This window comes from Clytia hemisphaerica, unplaced genomic scaffold (assembly GCF_902728285.1).
Source record: "Clytia hemisphaerica strain Z4C2 unplaced genomic scaffold, Clytia hemisphaerica genome assembly, whole genome shotgun sequence".
In the NCBI taxonomy this organism is placed as follows: domain Eukaryota; kingdom Metazoa; phylum Cnidaria; class Hydrozoa; order Leptothecata; family Clytiidae; genus Clytia; species Clytia hemisphaerica.
Window position 1 is genome coordinate 110,819 of NW_027104119.1, and position 26,288 is coordinate 137,106.

General features: G+C 34.4%; 3 protein-coding genes across 4 annotated transcripts in view; 1 reads left to right on the plus strand and 2 right to left on the minus strand.

Moving 5' to 3' along the window:
• The window catches only part of LOC136813505 (TGF-beta receptor type-1-like), a 60,575-nt gene extending 39,771 nt beyond the window's left edge, over positions 1-20,804 (minus strand). Inside the window, exons 1-5 of the mRNA XM_067070020.1 lie at positions 20,702-20,804; positions 19,767-19,823; positions 18,568-18,632; positions 14,548-14,631; positions 14,207-14,332 (exon numbers count right to left, since the gene is read on the minus strand). The gene's annotated coding sequence lies outside the window, so the exon portion shown is untranslated. The remainder of the gene's footprint in view (positions 1-14,206; positions 14,333-14,547; positions 14,632-18,567; positions 18,633-19,766; positions 19,824-20,701) is intronic.
• LOC136813506 (homeobox protein OTX2-like) lies at positions 1,077-7,029 on the plus strand. The gene is made up of 4 exons (XM_067070021.1): positions 1,077-1,295; positions 2,325-2,531; positions 5,093-5,241; positions 5,467-7,029. The coding sequence occupies exons 2-4, from the start codon at positions 2,471-2,473 to the stop codon at positions 6,010-6,012; spliced, it is 756 nt and encodes a 251-aa protein (XP_066926122.1). The 5' UTR covers positions 1,077-1,295; positions 2,325-2,470; the 3' UTR covers positions 6,013-7,029.
• Positions 20,805-22,028: 1,224 nt separating the features above from the next.
• Positions 22,029-26,239, minus strand: LOC136813507 (intraflagellar transport protein 43 homolog A-like). 2 transcript variants are annotated; one of them, XM_067070022.1, is made up of 9 exons: positions 26,176-26,239; positions 25,733-25,828; positions 24,808-24,884; positions 24,136-24,171; positions 23,630-23,659; positions 23,127-23,249; positions 22,675-22,750; positions 22,429-22,491; positions 22,029-22,335 (listed from the first exon to the last, which is right to left on the minus strand). In XM_067070022.1, the coding sequence occupies exons 1-9, from the start codon at positions 26,194-26,196 to the stop codon at positions 22,231-22,233; spliced, it is 627 nt and encodes a 208-aa protein (XP_066926123.1). In that variant the 5' UTR covers positions 26,197-26,239; the 3' UTR covers positions 22,029-22,230. The 2 variants fall into 2 exon arrangements, with proteins under 2 accessions (XP_066926123.1, XP_066926124.1); XM_067070023.1 differs by lacking the exon at positions 24,136-24,171.
• Positions 26,240-26,288: the final 49 nt, after the last annotated feature.

Genomic DNA, 26,288 nt, shown 5'->3' on the forward strand with positions numbered 1-26,288 from the left:
GAGTTTTAACTCTGAGTTTTAACGCTAGACTTAAGACCTGAGGATCCAAAAGTTCAAAAATAGTCCAATAAGGCTCAGAATATAGCCTGGAAGTCTGCCAACCCCTCCCAAATTGAAATATTCGATTAAGTTAAAGAGATAGCCCCAAATCGACTTTCTCGCCAGAACTTTAAATCTTGAAAAACGTGAAAATAACCGGAATTCTCATTCTATTTCGACCATGATTGTTGGTTCTTATTTTTTTTAGAAATTTCAGCCCAGTTCTTTTCATACAAAAGAAGGAAGCCCTTTTTGAACTTCACGATTCATACTATATCAGCATGTGAGGGGTGCCACCAAAAGAGCAGAAATGTCAAACATTTAATTGAGACTTTCCTTTCGGCGCAAGAGGCATATATGGATTGCATGACAGAGTGAATGGCGGTGCCGATTTCGTAATCCCTCACTTTCCTTTTCATCAGTTCTTCATCCTGTCAAAGCGCCAGGTCGTTCAAAAATACCAGCGAATTCACTTCGATCGAAAAGTTCACGGCGAACAAAACAAAAAGGATAATTGACACGGCATTTTATTAAGCTATTGTCTTTAGTTATTGTTATTAAACAAGTTAAAGTTATTAAACAATTAAGAGTAATAGGAAAAGGTATTAATTTCTTAAAACAATAGCATATAAAAAAGAAACAGAAATAAATAATTAAAAGTTTGAAGAAAACGATAACAATGTATTTCGTCTTAATTAGCTATTACAATTTTAATTGTTCATATTATGGCATCAAGTGTTTTAAAACCTTTTTAATTGTTCTTTTAAAACTTTTTCTTTTATTTCACTGTCATCTTATTCATCTTAAGGCATACAAAATTAAAACAATAGGAATGTAGCTAAAATTATTACCCATACACCTTTGTTCCCCTTTTAAAAATCCAACAAAAAGAGCGAGTCAGTGGATATGGGATATTTTAATCCCTCCGCGTAGAAGAGCTTTTATTGTTCCTCTATTAAAAGCTCACTCAGTAGGAGAGATCTCTTTTTTTTCTCAAGCGGCTCGGCTTTTGTTTTAAATGGAAAACCGTTTAAATTGGTTGCTTATGATCCGAACACACTCAGTTTATACAGATAACACTCTCGGGAAACACCAGCGTTTTTTTAAGAATACACATTATTTATCGCACTACGACTGCATTCGAGCACGTGAGCTAAATTGTCAAAAACTGCATCTTGTTGCATCTTGAGTACTACTGTAAAAACCAAGTCTTATTGGCAAACAAAAGAAAATCATTAGCATTATTTAGTTTTTTGGTAAGTCAATATTATTTTCGTAATCTTTCTCTTTTTCGGGACGAAAGGGTCCTTCTAGTAATAGGGTTCTCTTTATTGCTTGCATCTTCTTAAAAGGCTTGTTTCGAACAAACTAAAGGTATTGTAATGAGTTGGAAATAGTTTTCTTTTTGGCTTATATGTTGCAGTTTTTTTTATTGGTCGAATGAAAGGGGCTTATTTAGAAAGGTGAGCAAATTACCGGTTGTTGTTTTGAAAAGTTATAAAGACTTCTTAATCACCTTACTATGCAGAAGTATCCGCCTTTACGGAAAAGTAAGCTTGCAAAATCTCTTTTATCTTTTAACAAATTGGTACTACTGTAAGTCAGCTGAACAGACTTTAGAAGTTTACTTTCAATACAAAAGTAGGCGACAACACTGTTTAAGCTTTAAAAACTTTTTCTGTAACAATCTGTTTTTATTATCCACATTAAATCGAGTTTTAAATTATAAAGCCTTTAGGATATTTAATTTGCTTAGAGGGTCATTAATGAGTATTTGTAATATGGTTCCGGATTCGATAGTCTGCAAGAAGATTTTCACATTTTTACGCATAGAGACATGATTGATAAAAAATTCTGACCTATAATATTTTCTGAGAAAAAAAACCAAAGTACAAATCTAGTGTAATTGAAGTTGTTCTTATTGCATCTATTGAAACGTTTCATTTGATCATTGATGGTTAAACTACCTTCTAAAAACGTGTGAAAACCACTTCTTTCTATGATACATTTCTTATTTAGACAGAAAAAATGTTTTCGAGGGACAAAAGTGAGCGAGAAGTATCGATGACATTTTACTTTTTACAAAACACATTTCATCGCTTCATTGTTACGTAAAAGTCGCAAAAATATTGTTAAGAATTTCTTTTAATTTCGGAATGATTTCAGTGCAAGCGAAAATCATACGAAAAAATCACCACCGCCCAAACTAAAATTCAGAGAAATATTTGAATCGTATTGTGTATTGTTTCAAATTAATAATATTCTAACATCGTTATGTTGTTTAGACGTTCCGGCACGAGCGAGCACAGATCTTTCATCAACACATTCGATCAGCGCACATCAACAAGCTACCACCATTGGTTTGTTACACGGCAACGACCACTTATTTGAACAACATAGAGGAGGAGGCACGTGTTCGGTGTACGGAGGAATGACAATGCCTGAACGATCGGTTGAAAGCCCTATCGACAGTCAAAACATGAAACCTGGAAGTAAGTTACTTTTTGTTCAAAGTTAACATATCTATAACATTCTAAAGCTACAGCATGTAGAAAGGCCCAACTAAGTTGTCATTAACCTTTTGGAGCAATGTGCATAGAAAGTCTCGATGTTTTAATGAAGATCATGTCCAAAGACTAAGTTACATTACATTCATAAGACACTATCCTTATCTTATTATCAATCTCTTAATTGGTTAGAGGATCATCGAAGCTTTCATTAAAACTAACCATTTTATGGACTAAATAAAGGGAAGAGGAAGAGGGTCAGGAAACTAACAAAATCTTTTAAAAATGAATTGATATATAAAATACGTCATTTGCGTTAATCTTGTCAAATTCATGAAACAGGGGCCGATAAATGCACTCGCTTTTCACTCGACGTTCTATATCACTCTTCTCGATCATTTCTTAATTAAAAACAAAAACAAAAGACTGATTTAGTAGCAGAGAATGAGAAATATTTATGTCATTGGTTTCCCGCCGATGTGAGGCGCCTGACACAACCTGTCGCTCGCTGTACTAAGTCCCTTCGGATAAACAGTCCAGTAATAAAAAGAGAGCGTCATTTAAAACAACATTGGATGACTTTTTGCGTACACACAGTTCGTCTTTCTCTTCTCTCCGTTACTTTAAGACGTTTCGAACTAACAACAACAACATCAAAAGTTCATATGCGCCTATTATGAAGGAATAGACTAAGGACCAAAATTAACCTCCAAAGCTTAGGACCCTTTTTTATCTTTATATAATATTTAAATAAGTTTACAGATAACAAACGACGAAAGGCATTCTGAATGTTAGCACAGTGTATAGTTGTTTACACAAGCAAGTGATTAACCGCAAAAACCATCGAGTAAACAGTGGCTCGTGCAAAGTCTTTTGTTCTCTTATGTAACGTTTTTTTTCAAAGGGCTTCATCAAAAAATGACCTGAGGCTTAGCAGATAGAGGAAGAGGCCCTCCGGCCCTCCTCAATCTAAGCTCTTTTAAGACCATAATGATTGCTTATCTATGGGACGGCAAATAGATATGAATGAATCACTTATGATTTATTACTCTTGATCGACAAATTGAGATGTATCAAATTACTTGGCACAAGAAAGCATTGTTACAAAATATCCTCAGTACCCCAATTTCAATGCTAAAGCGAAAGACAGGAAGGGTAAAAACGAGATTTTATTATATCCATTTTTAATGTTTTTCTAAAGCCATTTTTTCTTTTATCAAAACATTAAAAAATTGTTCACACATCTTTAAAGATTTAGCGCATCATATTTATTACAATATTGTACTTTCTTTTACCCTTCCTCAAGGCCGGAAGCTGTGCCTGTGACGTTTTTTTTGTTCGATCTCAAGAAATTGAATAGCTTAGAGGTATGAAGTTTGAATTGAACCTGTCAAAAAATAAACAGAGTGGCAATATATATACAAAAAAACAAATGAGTTAGCATTAAGAGGGATTATTACTGCACTGTATCGATGCTGACCTTTTTCAATGTGAAGTGATTAGCATGCTAGATCTACGAGGATTTGGGATAATTCTTTCAGATTATAACATGGAGATTAAGAAGATTTTCTCGTCCTCGCTGCCTGCCTCACACCAACTTTCCTTAATCTTGACATGTTATCAACAGAAACAGTCAATAAAAATCTTTTTTCTACTTTTAACAAAATTAATCCTGTTAATTGGGTATTGATCCCATTCCAAAATCACACTTTAAAAGAAATTAAGAAGAAATTCATCGTCAATGGACAAAACTAAACGTGCATTTCCAAAAAGTCCTGGCAAAAATCAGAGTGGAAAATACATCAACAGTTTTTACTCCAATTATAGAAAATGAGAGGCGCAAGTCATTGATGCTTTTTAAAGTACCTCCACACCACACTATCAATATCATAAATCAAAACGAGCACAAAGTGTAATATTTCTAACGGTCTCTTGATTAATGGTCATTTAATTATCCTTAAGTCATTAGAACGTTGTCAAAAATAATGACCTTTAAAAAGAAAAATATTGAAGATTTCTTGTTGGTAGTACTGCACCAATTTTGAAATTGAAGAACTTTCATTTTGTAATCGCGTAGGTTTTTCTTCATAACATCAAATTTTAATCGGTCATCAACATCAGGGTCAATAAACAAATCATAAATTGCTGAATAGAAGATCGAAAGCACAATCAGAGGAGATAAGATAGGTTAGGTAGGAAAGAAAAGACATCTAGAAGGACGGAGAGAGATAACGAAGAAAGGAAAAATCTAATTGAAATATATAGAGCGCCGAATACAAGAATAATTACCTAATTACCAATCAAAAACTATTGATGACAACAAACAAAAGCATACAACAAGAGGGCGGCATTATTAAAGCATACAAAAATACAGGAAATTGTATGTGTTTTCGAACTGACAAAGAAATAAGTAGGGGTTAAATTCTTTACTTAAATACACAACACCTTACTGTGGTTAATGAGCACTATTCAGTGACGGGTAGTCAGTGATTTTGTAAAGACATACTCTTGACAGTGTATTTAATTCAAGATGGTTGTCCTTTCAGCACCACCCAAGAGACGTCGTGAACGAACTACCTTCACTAAAGCACAACTCGATGTATTAGAAGATCTCTTTGGCAAAACAATGTACCCTGATGTTTTCATGAGAGAAGAAGTTGCCAAAAAAATCAGTCTGGCTGAAGCTCGAGTACAGGTAAATTCCAATTGATTTGTTTAGTAATGAATGTTTATGACTTGAATAATACTACAAACTACTACAAACTACAAACAGATTGAGTAAATGTATTGCCATATGATTGGTCTAGCGCAACCGTTAACATAGGGTTTATTATTGATTTTCTGATTAATATAGAAGGATATAGAATTTGGAATCGTTACCTTCATTATTTCTAAAATTTTCGATTTCGTTTGCTTACAGGTCTGGTTCAAAAACAGACGTGCCAAATTTCGTCGGTCACGAGAAAGCCCAGGACGACACTTCGATCACACCAAATTCTTACAACGTGATAAATTTTTACAAGACGATTTGGTTCGTTCATTCAAATCAGGACCAAGCAGTTTCTTACCACCATATCAATATCAAAACCCGTTATGGAAATACCCACCACCTGCAACAGAGCACAGCCCAACATACGGTACGTCACAGGTAGTAGACGATTCTTTTTATAGACAATCAACGAACGGTTATAACTCAGTTTCGCCTTACACCGACTACCCTTCGTCTTACTCCACTTCACCACGTCAACAATATTTCTCCACACAATACTACAGTCCACCCGGTGGTAACCATGACTACAACTCATGCGCACCAAGCACCACTACATCGAACACTGTACCTAGTATGTCCTTTTCACCTCACGAAAACACAACGAAAACAGATCTCAATTTACCGAACACTTTTCAATGGAGCGGCAGTGGTGGCACTCCGCAATACGGAATGACAGCCGGTGGATCAAACATATAAACATTCAGGAGTCGTCTTTGACAACTCAAAACTAAAAACGAGAATACAAAACTAAAATATGGGGGACCATTCTCTTGACACAGACGCACAAACGGCAATCAGAATCAACCATCATATGGGTTGGAGACTTGGATAATCCTGGGAAAAGAATGCCGCACTCAAGCGGGTTTTTGCTCTTCGATTATTCTTCGTATTACTGGTCGAGCAGTCGGTCGGTATTTTACTGACAGAGGTATCTAGTTCCGAATTTTAATTACTCGAAGGATGAAACTTTTAAAGTTTTTATAGAAAATGTAAAAAACTAACATCAGATAATTGTGTAATTGAGAATGGAACGCCCGTCTACCGGATGGAGTTGGAATGCAACAGGAACATTATGAAAAGAAGAAGATTTGTTTTCTTTCTTCGAAGAACAAAGAAAGAGATTCAAACTTGATACATTTTCATAAATAAACAAAAACAACGTCTTGAACTATTTTCCCTAGAAACAAACTAAAAATACTTGTTTTATTTTTACGTATTATTTGAACCATATTTTTAAATACTTTTATCCAATTTTTTTTTATTTTGGGAATTGATGACCAATTATTAAGTTAACCCTGAAATCACCAAGTTTTTAGTTTTCGATTTTTACAGGTTTTTAATGAGATCTTTTATTTTCTTTCGTGTACATATATACTCATGACATTTATTTTTCTTCTAAGAGCATCGTTTTATTTTACATTTATTTTTTTAAGTTGTATTTTTTTCTCGTCCTTATTTTTCTCATATATACTTTCATTCGATATTTCTTTTTAAGGAAACAATTTTAATGTAGCTAGGGAAATAATTCTAGGTGGCTGCTGTCTTGACGACTGTCAGCTTTTAATAGCAATTTATTTGTAATGTTGTACATAAAATGTGTATAATGCTAGTGGGTTTATAACATGATGATAATAGTTACATATTGAAAAAAGAACTCATTCTATTGTATACACAGACAATTTTAATTCAAAAGACCGAACAAATAAAAACAAATACATGCTTTTGTTTATTTTCTAGTCTGATTGTTTTTCCCTTTATTCTCAATCTTGGTAAACTCTCCTTTATTATTCCTAATTCTACAGTTAATTAGAGAACGGCTATCCGGCAAAGTTAAACAACGATTTCTACATAAAAGTTGGGGCAATTTTAATGATAGGTCCTGTTTAGCAACCTATATTATTTCTAAAAAACAGAACTTGTTATGAAAGGTTGAAGGATCTTGTGAAAGACATCGTTTCCATATCTAGTAGATTTGAAAAAATGTCCAAATAAATTTTTAAGCCAATTTAAGTTTAAGGCATCGGAGTATTAAAATGTTTGAATAATGGAAGTTCGAGGAAAGTTTCAGTGGTAAGGGGTCTCACTAAGTGGCATAATTCGCTTGAAAAATTTAAAAAATTGAAGTATGCAATTTTTAAGGGTCGACAGGGGTTTCGATCGAAATGACAAAAGGTTTTGTACAAGTATTAGCACGTATATTTTGTGTCGTTGGAAACAATCCTTTATTAAAAAGGTGAGCTTGTCATAAGTTTTTGTGGGAACATTCGTCTAATAAGAAAAGTTAATGGTAGGGGTAATTAATGAATCGACCTTAACAACATATAGTAAAAAGCACAGCATGCAGAGACGTATAGAGCTGTGAAAAGCTTCACAAAGGTGGATGTCTACTCGATTCTTCTATCAACTCAATGGAAAAGATAATCCAATTTAAAATTTAAGAATGAAAGTATTTTGTAATAACATCAGTTCTCATTACTCGATTGATTCCTTATTAAGCTGTCCTACTCCAATTTCAATTTCCACATTCTTACACTATATCATATCATTCCACATTAGAAATTCCAAGTTCATTGACAGTGTTACCGACAAATGAGAGTTGTGCCAAACTTCGTATCAAGATTGATATATTGTGGAAGGATCTCAGGGAATGAAAATTCAAAAATTTCATTTGAAATACGGATCAATTGTTCATTCCGAGCTTTTCCGGGAAAGATTTTCATTTGTTTGAGAAAATAGCTTTTTGACGAAAGATGTAGGCTCCAAAATTGATTCTGCGTTATAGATAAGGGGGTGATAAACACATTTTCGAATGACTTGGTCAGGGGTTTTGATGAGCAATTTTCTCTTTCGGTTACGCTTCTATATCTGTTTCATACACACGTAAACAGTTGATTGAATCAAAAAAGAGAGATGCATAAGAAGAAAAGGTACCCCGTAGCAAGAAAAGGAGACACATCAACTGTTTTGCAATTTAATAAATCTGATAACACGCAGAGAAAGTATTGTGTAAGTCTACTAGGGGGCTCAACGCTTTGTCTACCACAATGAAAAGACATCATAGCTTTCATATTTCTAATTACAACACTCTATTTTCGATACCAATACTGCTTTTGTCTTCTGGTTAGTGTAAGAGCACAAAGAAATTATTTATAGGTTGAAGGTATGTGGGCTTGGATAATTAGAATGAATATACAAGCAGGGTGACATTCCCTTTACAATGTAGAATGGAGACACTTTCTCAAGACCATGCCAGCAAAGACAAAAGATATCACCATTATCCAACTGAGAGCACCCTCTCTTAACGTCAAATTCAATACCCTCCTTTCCCAAATGAAAATCTTCTAACGATAGGCAGATCTCGGGCAAACCGGCGTAAAACAATATGTTGAAAGTCAACAGTCAACGTACGAAATACAGATAGTTGCTTAAATTAGCAGACTCCATTCGGAGATAGAAAAGATTATAGTTTTACCGCTAAAAATCGAAAGCAAAAACAAAGAACCGATTCTTTTTACATGATACCAGATATTCAAATTCGAATTCGAATTCATAATGGGCCATTCCAGAATTTGTATATTTGTCTGTAACAGGGGGCGGACGACACAGGATTTCCGAGGGCAAAAGTTTTCACCAAAATGTATGAATTTCCAAGGCAATTGAATTAAAAACGGCAAAAAAAGAGTGGAATTTCCGACGCATTTTGCGCAAGTACATGGATTTTCATTGTAATTTCCAACCACCACTGGAAAAATAAATTATTTCCGAGGCTAGAAAAAATTAAAAAATGTACGTCGTCCGACGGGGGTAACAAAAATTTTCTGGAATGGCCCAATGGCTTTTTTGAGAAGTAAGTAAGGATTTTCTGTGTGTGGATTTGCAAGTCAAAAACACCTTTTGCTCGCATTTGACGATAGAATGAATGAATGAATGTTGGATTGGAGGGTACCTGGAATGTATGCAAGAGAGGGCGATATGTTAACCACTGGTTTCATAAAGAGACTACCCGGTTTTGATTTCAAAACCAATTAGTGGATTACTTTTCAAAACAAGGTGTTAAAATCTTCACAGAAGAATCTTTCATTTATAAATCTTTAAAATTCATAAAGAAAGAACTGTATCACAAGGGGGTTTTATTAATGAACAAAAAAATCCGGCCCGGTGCCCGTTGCTTTCGTATTATAAAGTATCAGCCGTCTTTTAATAGTTCTAGTTAACCAAAGGCGACTTTGTGTCAAAAAACGAAACACAAAAAAAGAAAATCAATATCCAAGCCTTCACTTCTTCTTCAATAAAAAGGAGAAAATGTTTTAAACGACAATGTATCGAAGAAGGGTTGTTTCTTTTTCAACATTTAAAACCCTCAAAATAAGGATTTCTTTTCTGCGATTTTAAAGAACTTTGATAATACGGTCGCCACTTTTGTGAAGGTAATTATGAGAGACCTTACTAATGAATAGTGCAGGAGTTAAGTCTTCTTATTTTCAAAACATTGGTAAGGAAAGGTAAATGAAGAACATAAAAAGAGCAAGGTGTCTTTTGTCTTTTTTACCAACTCCTTGTCCCCTCAAAAAGAATCAAAAAGGGAGAAAGATTAACATACAAGTGTCGCCATTCAACAACTCGTTTAAAAGCACGTCGCTCAATTTGGGTGAAACAGCAATTTTCCTTAGAATTAGCTGCTCTAAAAGCGGTATCAAGATACAAGAGTTCAACTGGGCTCATAGCCAATTTTCTTGTAAATTAATAAAATGGAAGGACTATTTTCGGACTAGATACCGGTCAAACTTTTTCCACAGAACAAAGAACAGTTAAAATTCAGAAAAACATAAGTTTCCTCAAGGAAATACCAGATACAGTATTAATGATTATCCTGTTTCATTTTCGAAAAGAAGAAAATTCGTCTAATGAAAGTCCTGAAGATGGGCTTTAATGGAAAGTTTCTATACAATCAGGACAATAGGATTAGAGAAATTAGTATTCTTTTTCCATATTTCTACCTTATTTGTAGAATTAGAACAACTAGGATGTCTTAGAGCCGTTGATCCCACCAGAGCACTTTTTTTTGCGAAAAAGACAAATGTAGAGAATGAGGAGACAGCGTGATTAAAGCGTTTCTTCGTTCACAAACTGAAATTGTTCGTTGTGCTCAGATGAACGGAAGGAGAGAGTTACTTGACAAAAGTGAAATGACAATTGTCAATTCGTCATCAAAATGATATGCACTTGATTTCATGAAAATGTCTTAATCATTCTAATTAACATAGGATTGAAAAGAACACCGCGTAATCTGGTGGCGCGATTTTCGGGCTTTTTATCAAAAAAACTAGACAAGAGAGTTTCAATGTTCGGGTAAATCACATTCAATGATTTTAGATTTGAAAAGGGTAATGGGAATCAATATTTAGGCCCTCAAAAGCTTATTAGCCAAATTCTGGAGCCGCTCGCTGCGCTGCAGTTGAGTGCGTGTCGGGACAAAAATCGAGGCGGAAGCCATTTTGTTTACAGCTGGGGAAGCACTGCAAAACAGTGCTTTTTGAGTAGATTTGGTGATTCTTTGGGAAAAAGAAGAAGAATACTACTGGAACAACAAATGTTTTGGAATAGACTTCTATCATACATTGGAATAAAAGACAATACTTTTTGAACATAATGAATGTGTGAAACTTGCTTTTTTTGTTTACAAACTTCACTCAAGTAGTTCGTCGATTTCGCTGCTTTCGAAAGCTGTTGATGGAGACTACTAACTTGCAGAAGTAACTTTATATTGGTGCAAACAATGACTATAATAGCTTCACAAACATTCCCTATCATGGAATTCAGCTGAGAAAGATTTTTTTCGATTGCATTGAACAGTTTTGATATGAGAGAGATATCCAAGATATGGCTCATTCAAACATGGTTTCACCCATCCCTTTAGATAACAAAAAATTCATGATTCATTTTATTCATTCAAAAATGGCTGAAGAGACACTAACAGTCAGATCGGATTCATCACTGACTGCGCTGAGGGATAAACTTTACTTTAACTCTCAAAATTTTGTTGTTGAATCTTACATCGTCAAAGACCGAGTTATCATGTTATAAACGTGACTGATTTTGGGGTATGTTTTACGTGCAGGTTTTGATTGGATCCAGGACAAGAAAAGGATAAGCGAATCCAAAGAAAGTGCCCAAAAATTCTGAAATTTTGAAAGTACCGCAAAAAATTGAAAGTACCTTATGACATTGACATGATTGTGTATATATATCATATAATGGATTGTTATTGTTTTGGATATCCGGCATACCGTCAACGGCTCTAACTTGGGACGAGTGTCATATCATGGGATGGTTGATTTTCTGAACTGTTTTTTCACTGTTAAATCTCTGTTGACAACAAGTTTGTTTTCTATGATTTGGGACTATGTTAATTTAAAATGACTTTTAATAGGTAGAGGTTCGGTAAAATGATTGCCGAATTGCTGTCCCATGTTTTGTCAACTGTCCCAGTTAGAGCCCTTGACGGTACAAATCCACTTTGTAGTCATTGCATTTTCAGGCAAAGTTATGATGCCTAAAGCACTGTCTGAAATTATCTTTTTATTTGGATTATTAGTTATCAGTGCTCAATTCTGTTCGGTGGAAAAGCTTCCAACTTCCCAACAGAAAAAGTACTGTCACAAAGGATTATAATAAAAAAATTTTAGATGTTTTTACTTTATCATTTAAATATATAAAATTTGTAAAAAATTTGCTTCAGCCAATATTTTTATGATTGAAAAATTTTTATAAATTCTATTCTGTGAATAATTTGTGGTGGTAAAGATAAAAAAACATAACATGAAGTCAAGTCAAATACTCTCAAACACTCAAACATGTTTATGTATAATTTTACTTTTTACCTATTTCCCAACCCCAAAATCTACCTATCATACTCAACTGAGGCCCAAAGTGAGCAGAAAAGATTTTCTACGAAAAGTAATAGTCCAATAAGGCATATACAGTACAAAAAGTTCATAGGCTATAGGCCAAGACTGAGCCCGGGATAATTGAAAATTCCCCCAACTATGAGTGATTATAAACGTTTTCATGTTTGGAAGAGGCTTTTTCTTGAAATCCAATGAAAGTTCCAACATTTATCCAATCTCTTTTTCCTATTTTTGCTGGTAAAAAGAAGGGGGGAGTCTCACTGTTTTCTTACCAAATACCTGCGAATGCCGCCTAAAAACGAAAGCGAAAGTAATTTTTGTCCCTACAAGCTGCGCACGGCAGCGCAGCGAGCGGCTCCAGAATTTGGCTAATGGTGGTATTTAGTTGATTTCTCTGGAAAGCATATGTAATAAGCGAATAATTGTTGTGAAAAAGAAAAAAGAGTATAAACGAAGAAACAAACAAAAAAGTTCAAAATCATCTTCATTTCTATAAAAAGTCGAGTACAGGACACCCACACGAAGAAGGAAGGATTTAAACGGATCCAATGAAAAATTATTGTTTTCGGAAACTCGAAATAATTTCGGCTTTTTTCATTTTTTGGCATCATTTGAAAGACCAACCAAGCGAAACAAACAATCATCATCAGACAATGAGAAATACAGAGTTTATGTCTCTTTAATGAGCACCATCTGCTCTAATTATGCAACTGTCATTGTTTCTTTGCATAATTATTCAAGAGATTCAAGTGATCTGACACTAATTCTGCGAGTGCATCTTACGCACAAGCCTTACAAAATAATTCTCCTCGGGCATTTAAACTTTATGAAGACCCCATGGCAGCCCCTTAAATGGTCTAGAGTTTTAAAAGCCCCTTCATAAAATTCACTGTCGAAGCTTTTTACACAGTACTTTGTTTCGTCATTGCAACCGAGAAAATTCAGAACAGACACACATTTTATGGTGACATCATTTAAAAAATGACGTAAACTTTAACTAAAAAATCAGAATTGGGATTTTCAATACAAAGGGCTATTCCAAAAAGAAATTAGGAGGCCATTAATTGCCAGATGTCATCAAAAGACCTGGGAAATCCAGAATGATTATTGAATTTCTTGAAAATCCAAGGGCGTCTCTTGAATATAAGCAAGAATCCAATAGGGAGGTCTCCAAAAGGCGGATTGACCTACCAAATTGATCTTCCCAACACGAGGCCGTAAATTCTATTCTAGTATTAGCCCGATTGTAAGATATTTTGTTTTGTTTTTTAATTTCTCTCCTGTATCAAATTGTGGCTGGCCTTCAAATCTATAATTTTGTAATTCATTTGGAAATATCTTATAAAAAGGCCTCTTCGTAGAAACAAGGAGGAAACATTCCACAAGTTTCGGGTTTTTCAGTTAATTTCAAACGATGGCTTGTCGGCTATATTATTGTAAGAGTGTTGGGGTAAATTTTGTCTTATTAGGTTGATGGGTTTCTAAAGTTCAGTTTTGATGGGTAATCATGGCATCATTCTTTGCCTTATCTTTTAGCGAAAACAAAACGGCAAAAAGAAGGGAAAAGTTCAGATGTGTAGATCGTTTTGTGAGCGAAAAACAGGTTTTGAAGTGGGCGATGTAAACCCTTTGCTACTACCAGTTATAAAAGAATCTATTGCAATCCACTTTGATCCGCTTATATGAGTTTTGTGGTGAAAGTACGTCTAGTGTCTACAAGTGCAACTGATCAATTAAATTTTAGCAGTTGTTTTGCTACTATTTTTACGTTTATGACAACTGAAGTGAAAGACTTACAAACAATTTGGAAGGAGTGTAAATTTTCAAGGGTTATTAACAGTTATTAATTAAGGAAATTTTATCCCGAGATTTGAAATTTCCAAATTTTATAGAAGTTCAATTAAATATCGGGATGGGATAGCAAAGGATAATTGAAACAAACACTCGACATCCGATTGTACAATAGAACAATCAAAACATACCTCTGTCAGCGCTGCAAACAATGTCGTTGGCGAATATTGTCCAGAAGAAAAACCATTTTATTGCTCCATTACCGGTCGTCTTTTTCGGAACAATTACATCATGTATCCACCAACAGCTTAATTCCTCTGTAATTGTAAAAAAACAAAACACAAATTAAATTAATGCTGGTTAATGAAGCTTAAAATCATTTAAAACGCTTTAAAAATTACAGCAACACCAAGTATCTTTTCCGTTAAGTCAAGTGGCGACTAGTTAACACTAACAAAGAATTTAGCGGCATTTTGCGCAGCTTTAATTTAGCAGACAGTTTTAATCTACATTAATTCAGAGATAAAGTCACCGTAAACGCTAAAGCGACGGCGGCACAATGCACCAATTTCCTCTTTGTTTCATCAAGCAAGCTCTTTACAAAACGTCCGAAACCCTAAGAAGATAAAAAGAAATTCTTTTAATACTTCTGTTCCAAGAAACCAAGAAACTTTTTTCAGTGTTCAAACATTTTCTAAATCCTGTGATTCCTGGTAGATTAAGTAAAACATATTCGTTTTATAGGAATTTTTATGCCAATCTGCATGCGATCGGTAGAAATTTCTAGAATCTTTAAGGTGGTAGTTACCTGAGAAATGGAAAAAGTAATTTTTTTACCTTTTTAGTCATAACTTTTGAAATATCAAAGATATATTGATGAAACTTTCCATAAATGTAACATAACTATTAACAATGTCAAAAATGAAAAAAAAATTCTAAAAATAGCAAAGACGGGGGTAATATTGGCCAGGGGGTAACGTTCTATATTTTTCTTTCGACAGGCTTTTCTAGAGTTCTAGATCATTTCAATTAAAGATTTTTGGCACACAGCTTTGTAATGAGAAAACAAAGAAAACTAATGAAAAAATTTTTTGAATTTTTTTTCCAGGGGGTCTGGAACCTAAAATTTGTAAATTTTTGGATTCTGAAGGAGTGAAACATTTTTTAATGAAAATTTTTCATTAGTTTTCTGACAAATGGTGAAAGAAACCTTCCCTGAAAATTTCATGAAGCTAGCACTTTCCAATCCTGAGAAATATCCGTCAAGGCGTTAGTAAACCCCGGAAACGCGTTTCCGGAAAGGGAAAAGGCAAAAAAGTAAAGAAAACGTAATATCTTATGACAAAATGCTTTTTAACCTAGTTTTTTCAGCCTTTTAACTGTTTTTGTAAAACAATCCATAATTTATATCACATAACCAGTGTAATCATCAAAAACGTCCAAAATCCTTGCATTTTGTCCTATTTCGTGTTGCGCCAAACTAACAAAAATCATGTAATTGGCTTGCGCAAAGTCTATTTTGACCCTTTATTCACCAAATCTTGGGTATATTTCATTTCAGTTCACTCAATAAAATATTATCATGCATTTTCAATCAAATGGAGTCATTTTCTGACTATCAATTAGGGTTTTTTTATGTTGTCATGTCGGTCAAGGTGCAAGGTCTGCGCGACCGGGCGACCGGGCGACCGGTTGCTCATACCAGATTTGAACCCCCGCGAAGCCGTATAAGTACACCATTTATTGTATTGTGGACGTCTAATTGATGGTACAATGGAATTTTCTGGTTACTCCAATTAACTAGTGGTTCATAGTATATCACAAAATAGTTTGAATGTCAAGAAGAGCTGCAGAAATCCTTCCAGAAAATCACATAGCGACAAATGGTTTTGTACCGGATAGCCAACCTCTTCAGGATATTAACAACACAAAAGCTTGTCCAAATACATCCAAGAACTCTTCAACAACAAGTTACAATAAGAATAATCCATCAGCAATGTCATTTCATGCAAATAAAATGGCTTTACACCAACAAAATACAGTTGCAAAGTCACAGAACTTGCTTCCATTTTGTTTACACTTTTGCTCGCTTGTCATGGAACTAAAACCTATATTTTGAAACAACCCGTAAACCAAAGTAGATAAGGAACTTTGACGCTCGGAAAGGGCGTTAAATAAGCTTTCTTTTGGCGTGCTACTTTGCTATGCTGGGACAGGTATTGAGCGATTAAGGCCATAGCAACCGATTGAAATTTGGTTGCTAGGGGGGTTTTTGGACTACCATGGTACACAAAAATGCTTCCTGTGACCCAAATACTTGAGATACGGGTTTGAAATTTTCAAGGCACTCTCAGGAATGGTTGTAGATTCGAAAACGCCCAAAAAGCAAAAATTTATAATTTTTTCGGTAACTTTTCAAATCTCAGGTAACTACCACCTTAATGTAAGTTAAGCCTAGAGGAAAACATTGGGGCGAAATAATAATGTGGAAATGTAGTCTTGTTCCACTAATGGGTTATGTCAATTTGCCAGGGAAGGAGATGTGTTGAATAAGAGCAATTTATAGAAAAGACAAAATAATCGGAAACTTTTTAACATCATCCTCTTCTTAAAGTGATTTTCCAATTGGAAGAAATATCAAATTAGAGAAATTGAAAACAGTTTGAAAATGGATATGGATAAAGGAAATCTTTTCATTTGCTTTCCTTTCCCGAAAACAATCTCGCTTTAATTTGATTGGTTTGTTGAGACAAGCGAGGAGAGGAACCAGCTAAAGGAATAAACAAAATACGAAGAAAGCTTTCAACAATCTGCGACTATTAATTTGTTTTTGCTATTCACACAAATATCCTTTTCTTTAATTTCGCTGTACTTGTCACAAACGCTAATAAGGTGAATGGTCCATTTCTAATATTCATGATTCTTAAAAGTAATGTATTAGTGGGTGTGAACCTGCTGGGAACTTTCTTAGGTGGAACATAAAAATGCGCAACTTGAATGAAAAAATTTCTGATAATTTGACATTTTATAGCGACGTCATCATTAACGGTTTAACTTCATAAATGACGAAATTATCGAAGAACGTGCTTGGCTTTTATGGGAAGAAATATTATTAAATACTCTCGGATACCTAATAGCCAGGGGGATTGGATAAGCGGGGGGATTGGAAAAACTCTTAAAACTTATTAAGCGGGGGGAGGGGGGTTGGAATAAAAAAGTCCTGGGTGGAAAATTTTTTAATAGAAGGCTAATACAGTAGAATTAGGACTAAAGAGGGGAATTTCCAAAAATATTTTCCCGAAATTAATAAGCGGGGGGGGGGGACGGCTATTAGGTACCCGAGAGTACTTGGTTTAATCAACGAGGGCTGCCTGGCGTGCTTTTGTAAACCAAGCTGATGAAATTTTCATGCAGGATACGTTTGCTACCGATCTCTACAAAAAAAAACCTTATTGAGAGTGAGAAAGGAAAAGCAGAAGCAACACTACAAAGCGTGTAATGCAGCAGATTACACAAACATAGCTAGAAGATTAAAAACGAAATAAAGTAAGCTTGATCTAATCCTAACTAAAACCAATTAATTTGCTTAACCAAACCAGATTATACATTACTATGGAGGCGGGTAGTAAATAAAACGAGCAGGTGCAGCACAGTCTAGTCATACCCAATGATATTTCTGGGATATCTGGGAAACAATCATTAGTGCAGGACATCAACAGACAAAGTCAAATTTTACTAGAACAAAATGTCAATCAGCTGGACGAAGTAGCCCTTAAAAGTGAAAATGAAATCTGATTACTCTGATCACTCACTATTTGCAGGATGCATTTTGTGACCTTTTAAAGTCCTAGAATTGAAATATTTCGAAAAGAATCGAATGGGAGGTAAAAGTAACATTTTGTACAGGAGGCAGATAGCTTTGGATCAAAAGAAAAATATAATGAGGGGTTTCCCATTGCATTACTTAATTACTATGCTAAAACTAAATAGCTCTTAATGACATTCTTTCTAATTGAGCGTTGAGTGCCGCTATTGTAAGTTTACGGAAATGCAGTTTTGATGTTTCGTAACCCCCGTCAATTATGGATTAGCTTCCTAACCGGGCTGAAGTATGGACGGAATAGAATCATTTCATAAATAGCGCTTCTCTTTGTGTCCGAAGATTGGGAGGAGAACATATCAAAATATTTTTGCCTTGAAACCACCTGAAACATTCTCCAATAGGGTGGTCTATTTAAATTTCAAGTCACATCATTGTACCACACACACAGTCAGTACTATTCCTTCTCACTTAAAGTTTGACAAAAGATTCGTAAAACAAAGTACCGTAAAATTCCATTGGGAAAGGCTTCATTTCCGCACACTAAAGAATGAAAAATCTTACCCATTGGAATGGTTTCTCAATCCCATTGGCATCCCGACTGGCTAAAAGACGTTGTTCAAGGGGTCAATAAGATAGCAGTTGTTTACATCTTCAATGGGTCTCGCAATTGCAAGATGATTTTTTTGAAAATGAAAAAGGCAACTTTGCAAATTTTGAGTGGTTACATACCTAGGTTTAGCGGACTGATAATTACGTAAGCAGACTGGGCAAACAACGACATCACTTTTTAAGGTCTGAAAAAGAAAAGTAATACATCAGTAATAAATCAGATATTTAGAAATAGCGAATAATATCATGGGATGTTGTGTTTATTAGAGATTGAGGAATGAAAATAAGTAGGTATTCCTATGAAAAGATTTCAAGGTTTTTATCAGTGACGTAAGATCATTATCATAAATATGTCGATAAGATATGATATCACTAATGATGATGCCGTTAATAATTGTATATTTCAGATACGTTTCGGTAGCTAAAGTATTTCAGTACTGTTATCAGTGACCCTTAGTTAGTCATAAGGTTTCCTCTGGTGTATGACTAACCAATGTACATATATAGAGAGAGGCACATTGCGGTTGAGTCAAGAGAAGAGGAAAAATCCATCTTCCGGACCGGCTGTTTTGGTTGATTAAAAATTAATTAGTCAGTGAGTAAAGTGATATTGTTCACCGCAATGAGGGACCATTTGATGACGAAGCTATTGTGTATAGAGAAATCATCAACAACCACAACTTTCAGGCTTTTGAGGGAGATAAGAGCGGATGTTAGGCCATTTCAAACCCTGATACGCAGTAAAGACTGGATAAAAAGTTTACCAAATTTATCGACATGAATTATACATAACCTTTTCAAGTAAAAAGACAATTCTTGGAAATTCTCTGGAAATATTGGAAATATTGGAAATATGGCAAAATTTGCAAAAAAACCCTTGGAAAAACTTTTTTTATACCTTAAAGTGTCGATGGACGAACTAAAATCAGACTTTTACCACCTGGAAATTTTAGAATAACTTTTAATCCCCTGGAAAAATGAAAAAACAAAACACTCCTTTTGACCCCCTGGAATTTCTTTCCGGGATACCTTTTGGAATTTTTCGCCCATCCCCTGTATGCATATAAAATGGACTAGCCCAATGGAGAAGTCTTTCTTTCTTACTCCCATGCACAGCCACCTGCTATGAAGGCTATAGACTTGTGAATTGAGATTCAGAATGATTGAAGCATGATCAAAATAACCAAAATAGAGTATGAAAGAAAATAGTGACAGAGGTTGGGAAGAAAAAATAAAGATAATCTTCAGTCAGATCCGATGGTACTGATAAGACTCGATGTGTTGTATGTTAAAGTGGGTGTCTGAAACTTGATAATCACCATGATGATGGAGTATCCAGCCAACATCATGTCTCCTCAACAACAATTTGTCGATCCCTATTAATATTAGAAAGCATCAAATCATTATCAAGTATTCGTGCTTTAATTAAACTTTCTTCCTAATCCCAAAGCTTTTAAATGTTACTCATTTGCTTATTCTCCTTAAATTGGATTAGTTTGGAGAAAGAAAGACCTGCTAAATGGAATTAATACATAAATAATCATTTTGCAGTAATCATATGAATGATAATTAGTCAAATTGCCTGTATAACCCTTTTTTTACCAGGGGGAGTATTTTACACCTAGCACTATTTTGCCTAAAACTCCCTGAAAAATTTTTCAAAGCACATAAAACTTTATGACTTTTAACAAAATCTTGAGTTAAAATATCAGCAACGATCCAAATTACTTCAAATTTTTACAGGTTTTAGCCCATGATACTACATTTCAAATTACCATGAAAAAAAAATGAAAAAATGATGACGAAATCGGTTTTAGTCAATTTTACTCATCTTCAGCATATATTTTAAGAATTAAGATTAATGGTACTACAAAAACCGGCAAGCATATGAAGTTTTCTATATTGCCTTTCAGAAAACTTACAGAACAGAACTAACAAATCTCTCTTCTAGTTCGCTTTCGATTAATGTTTTTCTGAGGTACGGTTTTTCATCGGTTAGGTGTCATTTTCATAATGACGTCATCGCTGTTTCAGGGTGGTGCAAAATACCCCCCCCCCTCCCCAACTGGTAATATCAAACTGTCAAAAGGTCGGTATAAATAGGGTTAAGGTAAGAAAATGGTAAAAAGTTATTTGATAACAAAGTTTGGTAAGTTAATGAGATAAATAACAATGTACAATGTAATGTTCTTATGATACACTGAAGAATAATGCCAGAATTCATAAAATATACAGAAAAATCGAACAAATTTACCTTTTCTCCCTCTTGAAAATATCGTCGTTGCAATTCTTATGAGGCTCACAGATATCTTGGTTCTTTTATAATTTTTTAATTTATCTTATTCAAAGATTTTTTGATTTGATCTAAAATAAAACTGTCAAATAAGTTGAAAACGCAGACCAAAGGCACTCAAACTACAAAGAGGCGATCCATCGTTTATATTCAAAACAAGCTAGATTCTGAATGCACCTACCTGATGATGAAAGTTCTCGGCTGTTCCTTTTAGAAAAAATCAGGTTTATTGAGAATTAAATCATGCTTGATGGTGGGTATTGTTATCAATAATGTTTTCGTGTGAAAAAACAAAGAAATATAATGAAAAAGCCTAATGAAAATATGCAGCGATTTCCGGCATTTTCGGCCGGAAAAAAAAATTACTCAAAAATCCGAGGGGATCACCACTTTCCAGACGTCTGCGCTCGATAGGATCAATCATCGGAATGGCTCGATGACGGATCGATATGTGATCGATGGATTACTTAACGATCCGGATAGGAGATCGATGGAAGATTCAGCCATTAAAAAGTCTTGAGTATCGATCCTTCGTTGATCCATTATATCGAGCTAGTATTTCAATCGAGTATATCGATTCGTCATCGATCGTTAATCGATTCGTCATCGATCGTTAATCGATTCGTCATCGATCGTTAATCGATTTGTTATCGATCGTAAATCGAGTACGAGTCGATAGGGTCGATAAGATCGATAAAAGATCGACGATAGATCGATAAATAATCGATAACTAATCATAAGCTTAAAAAAATCTTGAGTATCGATCGTCTATCGATCTCCTATCCGGATCGTTAAGTAATCCATCGATCACATATCGATCCGTCATCGAGCCGTTCCGATGATCGATCCTATCGAGCGCGGACGTCAGGCATTTTGCATCACTGTGCAAAACATCAGAAAAAACTAATGAACCAATCCCGAGAAAAGCTGGTACCAGACGAACGGACGTAAGAACATCGGTTAATTTAAAGGACCTGCGAGGTAGGTTCAAAAATTGGTGGTCCCCTGAATTAGTAATTAATCTACATTTCCTTTTTTCAATTTCTTTTTATGTTTTTTAATCTTAACACATCGTAACCAGTTTTTCTGTCTTTTCATAAGCTTATAAAACCTACTCGAAAGTAATGAAAAATAATGTAAGCACTTCTGTTTCTCACCCAGAACAACATGATAACAGATCTAAAATCTTACTAGTTCACAGACTCCCGAAACTAAATCCACGCGAATTCTTCAAAATTGGCTCATGGGGTAGCAATTGCAATTTCAAAGAACCAGCAATAATGGAATATAATTTGTTGTGATAGTAAAGTTGCTTTGAATATTTTGATGGTAAAATTTGTTTCCATTATTTACATTATTATATGTACATATTGTGCGCTAAAAATGATAATAATTTAAATGCCTATCTTCTACTCCTTAGAGCATCGACAAAGGCCTGCGAAGAGGTACCAGAAGCCAAGCCTTTTGTGTATGCAAAGTTATAATCAGATTTAATCTTTGTTGCTGGATGTTAGTGATTTGGTTTGTTCCCATTCAGAACGCAATTCGGATGATACCTCAGTAAAAACACGATCCCAATTCCATGACTTGTCAGCCTAAAGACGGGAAGAAATTAAATGAAAGACCTCTCACCTCTTTCCCTCTTCTGTTCTATTGAAAAAAAAAATAATCGAAGAATTGTAAGTTACCTCTTGTATTTCAGATTCTGGTGCAAGAACATTTCCCAATAATTTGAGATCAATATCACCGTCCTAAAATTTCAATCAATATTCATAAATGCATATGGAAAAGTATAACATGCAGCATCAAGAGCAACATCTAATTATCAAGGCTCCAAAGTAAAGAATATAATATGACTTCATCCCTTGATACATTTCTTGATCTCCAAAGATAATAACGAACTTTTACTTGATTTACAATAAGCAACTACATACCAATGTCAAAAGTCCTGTATGTTTTTCGAAATCATGATCAAGTTCTTTGTAGGTTGCAATCCTTGTGACCAGCACACTATATAAAACAATTTGGAAGTAATTCATTGGAAAACTAAATTTCACTGGAATTTAATTTATAGTATAGGAAGAGAAAGCTTTCCTATACGAAACATTTAATCAGACAAAGATAGGTGATTTTAATATCGGTGTTGGTTACGAAATGGAGATTGTCGATTCTGAACGTTCTTTGATACAGTGGAGTCTCAATAACAAGGGAACACAAATTTTTGTTCGAGTTAAGGAGACTTCGAGTAATGGAGATTGGTCTATAAGGCTTTGTTAAAAGAGGGGATGGCGAAACTTGTTTGAGTTAAAGAGACATTTGAGTTGAGGTTCGAGAGACTCTACTGTATTCAATACGACCTTGAACGAAGTGCACGCATTACGCAAACCTCGGAGGTGCAGCGACTTGTGAAGCCATGTCATCTTCAGTGACGTCATCAAGTTCAGGGATGATTGGAATGTCATCACCGTCATTGTCCAAAACTACTGTCGCATCTTGTTTCAATCGCTCGCTAGATGTGTGGATAAAGAAAAACTCAGTAAAAAAACTCAGAAAAAACATCCTACATTCTTCTACCGACTTTTTTAATGTACTACTTTAGGTGTAAAATATTTTTCATCAGTTTAGTAGCTTACCTTCATGGTATATCTTTGAGTTCTGAAGGTTTTAGTCAGCATCGTGTATTCACTTTGATATATCTTATATTCAGTGTGCACTAATTCTTGTTTTACGATCGAAGCATTGTTTGAGGAAGGGCAAGCAAGCGAATGAACTTTAGTGATGATAAGTAGAATGGTCCCTTAAATTGTGACAGAGGGGAATTCGGAGATGAAAGCATGGATTTACAGGAGCGTTTTCTACATGGATCTATTGATTAAACTAAAAACTTACTCTTCTTCTTCCAACATTCTTCCAAATTTCCTACAAAATAAAATTCATAGTAAATAAAATATGTCTTAGTTTCCCAAACCATTACCAAGGTCTTTAGCGAGAATAACGTTTTTAAGGGATTAAAATCTTTAATTTAAAATGCTTATAAATTCTCCTAAGTTATTCAATTTATTCTAAACCATCATTAGATATTAATTATTGTAGTATATTTGACTATTCAAATCACGATAGGTGTGCAATAATTTAAGGTTTGCCTGTCTTTTTTTAACAAATACCTTAATCAACCGTTGAAAAGATAATCACGAGTGGTGAAGAAGAGAGCAACAAACTTTTTATCCTTGCTAGAAGCTTCACTGGTAGTAGAGATATTTGTTAAGAGATGAAAACAAAACAAAACAACTCTGACTATGGTTTTAATTTTTATGCTGGTGTCTGGAGTTAAGTTTACTTAAACAATTTTATCGAATATATTTAAAATTTAGTGGTTTATGTTTAATTTTGATTACCCTTCATCATCTTGCTCGTTATCACTGCCTTCATCACTAAAAAATAAACATTTTTAACCCTCTTTTATGATACTTTTATGTTAACAACTAGTTTATTATCAATCCCTGTTCCAAACAGGATTAAACAGCATCTTCCAATCACTAGACATGACATGAAGACTAGACATGTATCCTAGGGCTGATTTAGGCAAAAAGGGCAATTTTGGACCGGTCTGTAAAATACACCATACCCGCAGGTGGAAAGAAATTGACCATGTGTCCCAAAAATAAATGTCACGTGGAGTCGCCTCAAAATTTGAGCATAAAATATTAAAGTGGAAAAAAGTTAGAGGGGGTCCTTTTTCGCTTATCAAAAAATGAAGACGTCATCAAGTGGCAATGACGTCATCAGCGATGCTAAAATTTTCACCAAAGATGACAATTCATATTTGGTGCACACTTGAAAAATTTCAAGTCAATTGGATAAAGAAAGATTCCAAAAGTTAGCAGAAATCGGTTTTTTTGTTGGGGCACCCCCCGCTGGAATAGCATGTCTGGAATAAAATCTTTTATTTTTGATTTGCGATATAGAAATAAAAAAACATAAAAATAAAAGCAATCACGTTATTTATCGCTTCGCTTATTTTCTTGCTGCCATGCTAAAAAGAACAATAAAAAAATTAACTTAATTACCCTCTTTTCTTTTCTTTTATATCATCTGCCCATCCTCCCTGTTTTCGTGCTGGCCTCGGTGACAGTGATGAAGATGCCTAAAAATTTCAAGAAAAATTGTTTTCGGAAAGAGTGTTAAATTTGTGTTTGGGCTGATTTTAACTAATAGATGAGGATTTACAAATAAACCAAACAAGACGACTTTAAGTCGAAAATTTTGCCTAATATTCAAACTGCATGAGAAAAACAAGTAGTTTCAGAGATGAAAGCTGATTCAAGATCTACTACTACAAGGGAAAGATTGAGAGTTTTTGGACATAAATTAAACACCTCCTTCTCACAGACCCACTGGGAACCCTTCCCATTGGAAAAATCGGCCAAATTATCATATCCCTGGTGGTATGAGAAATAATCCTCCAATTGTTATCCCTACTGAAAATAATCAAATAAACCAATCCACATGCAAAAGATTGTACTATTTTCCCCATTCCCAATGAATTCTTTGACTTGAAAACAAAAGAAGTTAAACTCTCAGCCATAAAAAATACGTATGGGAATATCAATTCCCATCGATTTCAGTCCGTTATTTTTACCCCGCCTGGCTGAAAAAAAAACTGTGTCTTTCGCTAAGGCGAAATTAACAAACTGAATAATGATAAAAAATTGACAAGTTCAATGTCAGAGCAATGTGATAAATAAAACATAATACAGAGTTTAAAAAAAACAACTGTCTAGTGCTAATAAAAAGCTAAATCAGCGAATGTGATTAATCAACCTTCATTTATCAATTTTCGAAGCAACATTTTCTGATTCAAACAAAAAGTTCCTGTTATCTATCAGATTTGGTCAATCAAATTTAGTCAAAATTTGTTCCTACTTCTGAGCATTAAATTGATTATTTGTGGCTCCCGTGGGATTGTAGAGTTTTTGAGAAAACTTCACTTACCTCTGTTTTACTTGCATTGTTGTTACTTTCATTCGTTGATGCATTTGAGCCTGCTGTTTGAAACAAATTTCCAGCTCTTCGACCTTGTTTAATTTCCTAATGAAGTAATCAAGAAGAAAAACCATTAAAAAATAAAAGCAAAAATTAGTATATTATTTACAGATCAAAAGTAAAATTTCGTCATATTTGAAGATTTTTTTAATCATTAATCATTAATTTATATTATTTATAAATCCTGTCGAAACGAAAGGTTTTAAAAATTATAGATACTTTAAGATTTTGCAGTTTTACACCATTTATTTGCATTTATTGACATGCACTTACAATGAAGTAACAAAACCTGACCTAGTGTGCAACAACTGGCAAGTTTTTCTAAGAGGCTTAAAAGTTGTACAACGCCCCTTGCCATTATTAGGGTTAATAGTGTATCAAAGAATACATACCCTTTTAGGTGAGTCTTCCATCGTTATAAGTCAAAAATGTATAATTCAGTAATATCTATCTAAAGTTAATAAAGTTGGATGAAGTAAATAAAAGAGCTGGTGTGAGTTTGAAC